This window comes from Sceloporus undulatus, unplaced genomic scaffold (assembly GCF_019175285.1).
Source record: "Sceloporus undulatus isolate JIND9_A2432 ecotype Alabama unplaced genomic scaffold, SceUnd_v1.1 scaffold_2490, whole genome shotgun sequence".
Classification (NCBI taxonomy): Eukaryota; Metazoa; Chordata; class Lepidosauria; order Squamata; family Phrynosomatidae; genus Sceloporus; species Sceloporus undulatus.
In genome coordinates, this window is record NW_024805410.1 from 1 (window position 1) to 4,566 (window position 4,566).

The following is a 4,566-nucleotide window of genomic DNA, read 5'->3' on the forward strand; positions in this document are numbered from 1 at the left end:
CTTGCCCACCGCTTGCCCCCGCTTGTTCCCCCTTGCCCGCCTCCTCCTGATAGGCCAAAGGCCCTGTGCCCTTGCGCGAGAGGCCAAAGGCCCTGGTGGCAATCAGCAGCAGGACTGGGCTGGGGCCGGTCCCAAGGCCTCGCCAGGCCGGATCCGGCCCGCGGGCTGTAGGTTGCCTATCCCTGCACTAAATAAGAGTTAAAGTGTATTACTTACTTGGACCTGTGGATGAGTAAACTCAAGTATTTTGGGTCATTTTTGACTAAAATTTCTAGACTTATACGTGAATATATACTGTAAATCATACATTATTTTATCTGTATGATGGCAAGGAAGAAGTGTGTTTACTACGAACTAGGACTGTGTGTTTTTTGTTTTGCTTATAACCAGATCTGTTTTTTATAAAATGTATTATACCAAGAGTAGAATTTTGAAATGAGTAACTGTTTGTCATAATACTCATTACTCCTAGCTGGAAGAGTCCTCGTCCTCTTTCAGCAGATGGAAACTACCGTCCTTTAGCTAAAGCAAGGCAGCAACAGAACATCAGCATGCGGCGGCAAGAAAATCATCGGTGGATGTCTGAACTTTCGTATGTGGAAGAGAAAGAACAATGGCAAGAGCAGATTAATCAGCTGAAAAAACAGCTTGAATTCAGTGCCAACATTTGCCAGACATTAATGCAGGATCAACAGGTAAAATGTAAAAGGCTTTTTGAGTTTTCCCTCCTGTATTCCTGTCTCCTTATACTTTGCCATTGTTTGGACTTATTTCATCTATGACATCATCGTTGAAACAGTCAGGGCTGAAGCCTTTAGAAACTGTCAACAAATTGTTGCATTTTGTGGATTATTTCAACTTTATTTCTTGTTAAATCAAGGGGACCATTACAGACTGTTTCATGTTGTATAGCTCACCAATTGTTCTCTGGGTTTCTCTCCTTCCCATTCTCTGGGTGGCAGGGCAGATCAATCCACTAATGCTGGGTTCTATCCATGCAATGGTCGCGAGGCAGGATCCAAAGCTCTAAACTGTTAACTTTTTTCCATTGGACCCAACTCCTCTTCTCCTTAGTTTTAATTTACCAGCCTTACAAGACAGTTGCAGGCAACCCTTCTCTGAGAGATAGGATAGCAAATTAGGCATTCCACAAGGTCACTGGCAATTAGCACTGCATATTTAGTATCTTCATCTTTGCAAGACGTATGCAAGGCTGCTGGATGGACAGAGCCTAATACTTTTATTAAACATTACATATTAGACAAGTACACATCTGCACAAGCAGCATTTGGTAGAACTGTGCTGCAAGCAGAGAATGAGAAGTTATACTTACCGTGAAGAGTCATTCTGGAATGGCGGGGCAGAGCAGTCCACAGCCTCCTTAAAAAGGATATAAGCAACACACTGATAGGGCTAGAAAACAAACTGAGGAGAAGGGAAGTTGGGTCCAACAGAAAAAAGTTAACAATTTAGAGCTTTGGACTCCTGCTTCATGACCATTGCGTGGATAGAACCCAGCATCAGTGGATTGCTCTGCCTTGCTATCCCAGAATGACTCTTCATGGTAAGTATAACTTCTTATTCTCTGTATGTTGTGAAGGAGGCATCTGGGAATGGATTAACTCCAATCACAAACCAGTCAGGCTAGAATCATGTTATTTCTAACTACATTAGTTAATTTACTTCCCCTAATTTCTTCTTCTTTTAGCTTACATAGGGTCTTCCATTTTTGTTCTTTTTTGCATGTTTACTATTCCTGAAATTCTCACTTTGATTCCTTACTGTTTATGCATTTTAAAGATGTTTTCCTTACTGTGCTAATCTTTGTCTTCCTGCCTCGAATAAAAATAAGAGATCCTCCTCTCCTTTTCTCTCCTCTCCTCCTACTCTTATTGGCTGACTCTAAGTCTTCTTCCTTCCCATTTTGATTTCAAAAATGGCTCAACTGAACTTAGGCCATTGCTTGAGCAGGAGAGGAAGTAACCGAAAAAATCTGTTTTATGATTGATTAAATCCCTCTTTGAAACATCATAATTATAATCTTTGTTAATATAAATGGATATCCCACCTTGTAGAGGCAGTTGAGCATGTTGCCAAAACAACTCGAGATACAATATTTCCTTGAGCATACTCAGTCTGTTTTCCAGGCTAGTTTAAGTGAATCTGGAAATTAACTATGGTAATGCCTCATTCTTGATCCTCTTATGTATCTCTGACTAGTCATGGACACTGGTTTGTCAGATTCTTTGTTTCACCTGAGAAGCCATACAAAAAGATGGGTTATGTGTGTACATCACAGCAGCTCATGACACATTGCATATTCCTTGGCCATTACATTTCATATTCAGCAAGGACAAGAGCCACCTTGGTGGTCTTTTCTCCTGTTGCTTTACTTTTGGGAATCTGAAAGGCAGTCTATATGATACTGTTGTTAAGATTTAACAACTGATATTATTATTTTTTATACTGTTGATTCTATGTAATCCTTTTTTTTACTTGATTTTTTTTATTTTGCTCTACTCTTAAGTATGTGGCCAAGAGAAATAAAATGTTTTAAATACTGTAACAAATGTTTATGAGAATTAAATTTGAATTTACATATATTTTTCTTTGCAGACTCTTTCCTGCCTATTGCAAACCTTGCTTACTGGTCCATACAGTGTGATGCCTAGTAACGTTGCTTCGCCACAAGTACATCTTATAATGCATCAGTTAAATCAATGCTATACGCAACTGACCTGGCAACAAAATAATGTTCAAAGGTATTCATTTGAAGTTTGTGTTTGCCCTACCTCACTACTAATCATATATATCATATGGTAGAAAGTATTTTGCTAATAAAAAAGGAGAGTGGAGTGTTTTTGAACCACAGTAAAGCCAAAAGGATACTATAGTAAGGTGTGTCATATAATATTAAACAATTAACATTTCTGTACCATTTGTATTAATTTGGAAGAAATGAGAACATCATAATGGTCTTTCTTTGATGGTGTTTGTGTTGGGATATAAGATCAGTTAGAGCTCTTGTTATGTTTTTTTCTCTCTGCTTAAACTGAAATTTGGAAACTAGGAACATTTGAAATTCAGGACTAGATATAGTCTTATTTATTAGAATTTGCTTACAGCCTGACATCTCTCTGTTTTTCTTAATTGTTTTTCTTAGTTATTTGAAATAACAATTCACACAAAATCCGTTCTATAATTCACTTTTAAAAGAACATTGTTAATTTCCTAGGTTGAAGCAAATGTTAAATGATTTAATGCAGCAGCAAGAGCAGCAACAGCAAGCAAGAACAGCCAAAAAGGAAAAAAACAGCAGGGCACCCCCACCCTCATCACCAACTATGTTTTGTCCCTTCAGTTTTCCTTCCCAGACAATGAACTTATTCAACATGCCTGGATTCACAAATTTCTCATCTTTTCCATCAGGTAGGCATTTCAGAACAGCATGGGAAACCTTAAAATTGCTAGCAGAGGATCTCCATGGGTTTTACTTTTTGTTCCTAGATGAATGCTGGAGAAGCAGTGTTTCACCAGCAAAGAGCAAAGGCTCTTCTAATTCTTCTAAAGACAAGATCTTTTTTACCATTTAACATCATTGTAGTGACTTGGAATCTGCTTTACTTTCTAATATACAGCAAACTATTCTTTGTCACATTTGTCCTAGACATGTATTGTGGCCTTACTTTAATGCTTCTTACTAACATAATATTTAAACCCCAAAATTTGGAATGTCAGAAAGGAATTATGATTAAAAAGTATCAGCATTCACAGCAGCCTAGTTTTATGATGTTTCTAGGGCTGAAGCAGATTGGTTGCTCCAGCCTTGATAGACCTGGGACTACAGTGACCAGACAGCCCACTCTGAAAGTGACCAGCTGCCATGGTTTCAAATGAGACGCTGGCAAGGAGAGCTTTTTCCACACTTCTTTTTCCAGCAACTTTAGGCTGCCTTAGGCGGCCTCAGAGTGGCTTCTGACTGCTCCAGAGACATGCGTTATTTGCATACTCTGCCCCTGAAATGGCTGGAAGCCACTCTGTTTGCCCGTCTGTTTTGGGTCTTACTGTGCATTTAAGTATAATAATTTTGCATACATTAGTGTTACTGTATTTATATATCTGTGAAGATAAAAGATTTATTTAACATTATTGTAACTCAGATTTATGAAGAATTATATTAGCCAATCTGTTTTCTGAATAATGGCCTAAGGCCATTATTGTAATATTAGTAGATAAAGAGGGGGGGGGGATTCAGATATACATCCACCACCCTTTTTTTTTGTTGTTGCAAAAAAACAGATTTTCTCTTTTTCAAAGAAAGTAATAGGATAATTTGCTTATGCTCATAAGCACCTGTGGAGGAAATTTGCTGTATCTTGATCAAAAAAAATGGCATAGAGAGAAACATTAGAACTGAAAAAGAATAATTGGTTTCCTTGTTTAAAATGACTGGCATTTGCTGGGTTCTCTAAATGGCCATTGTGTTGCAAATAGGTGCGGTTTCTCAGATGGCTGCTTGATTTTATGCCTGTCTGGGTTGCTCTGACTGGAAGTGTTTTACAAAGG

At 38.3% G+C, this 4,566-nt stretch overlaps 1 protein-coding gene across 1 annotated transcript; it reads left to right on the forward strand.

The window, feature by feature from the left end:
- Positions 1–461: 461 nt before the first annotated feature.
- Positions 462–3,593, forward strand: LOC121917984 (pericentriolar material 1 protein-like; the record flags this gene model as incomplete). The annotated part of the gene is made up of 3 exons (XM_042444100.1): positions 462–695; positions 2,617–2,762; positions 3,236–3,593. Coding segments are annotated over 3 exons (738 nt in total), but the record flags the coding sequence as incomplete, so codon positions are not given.
- Positions 3,594–4,566: the final 973 nt, after the last annotated feature.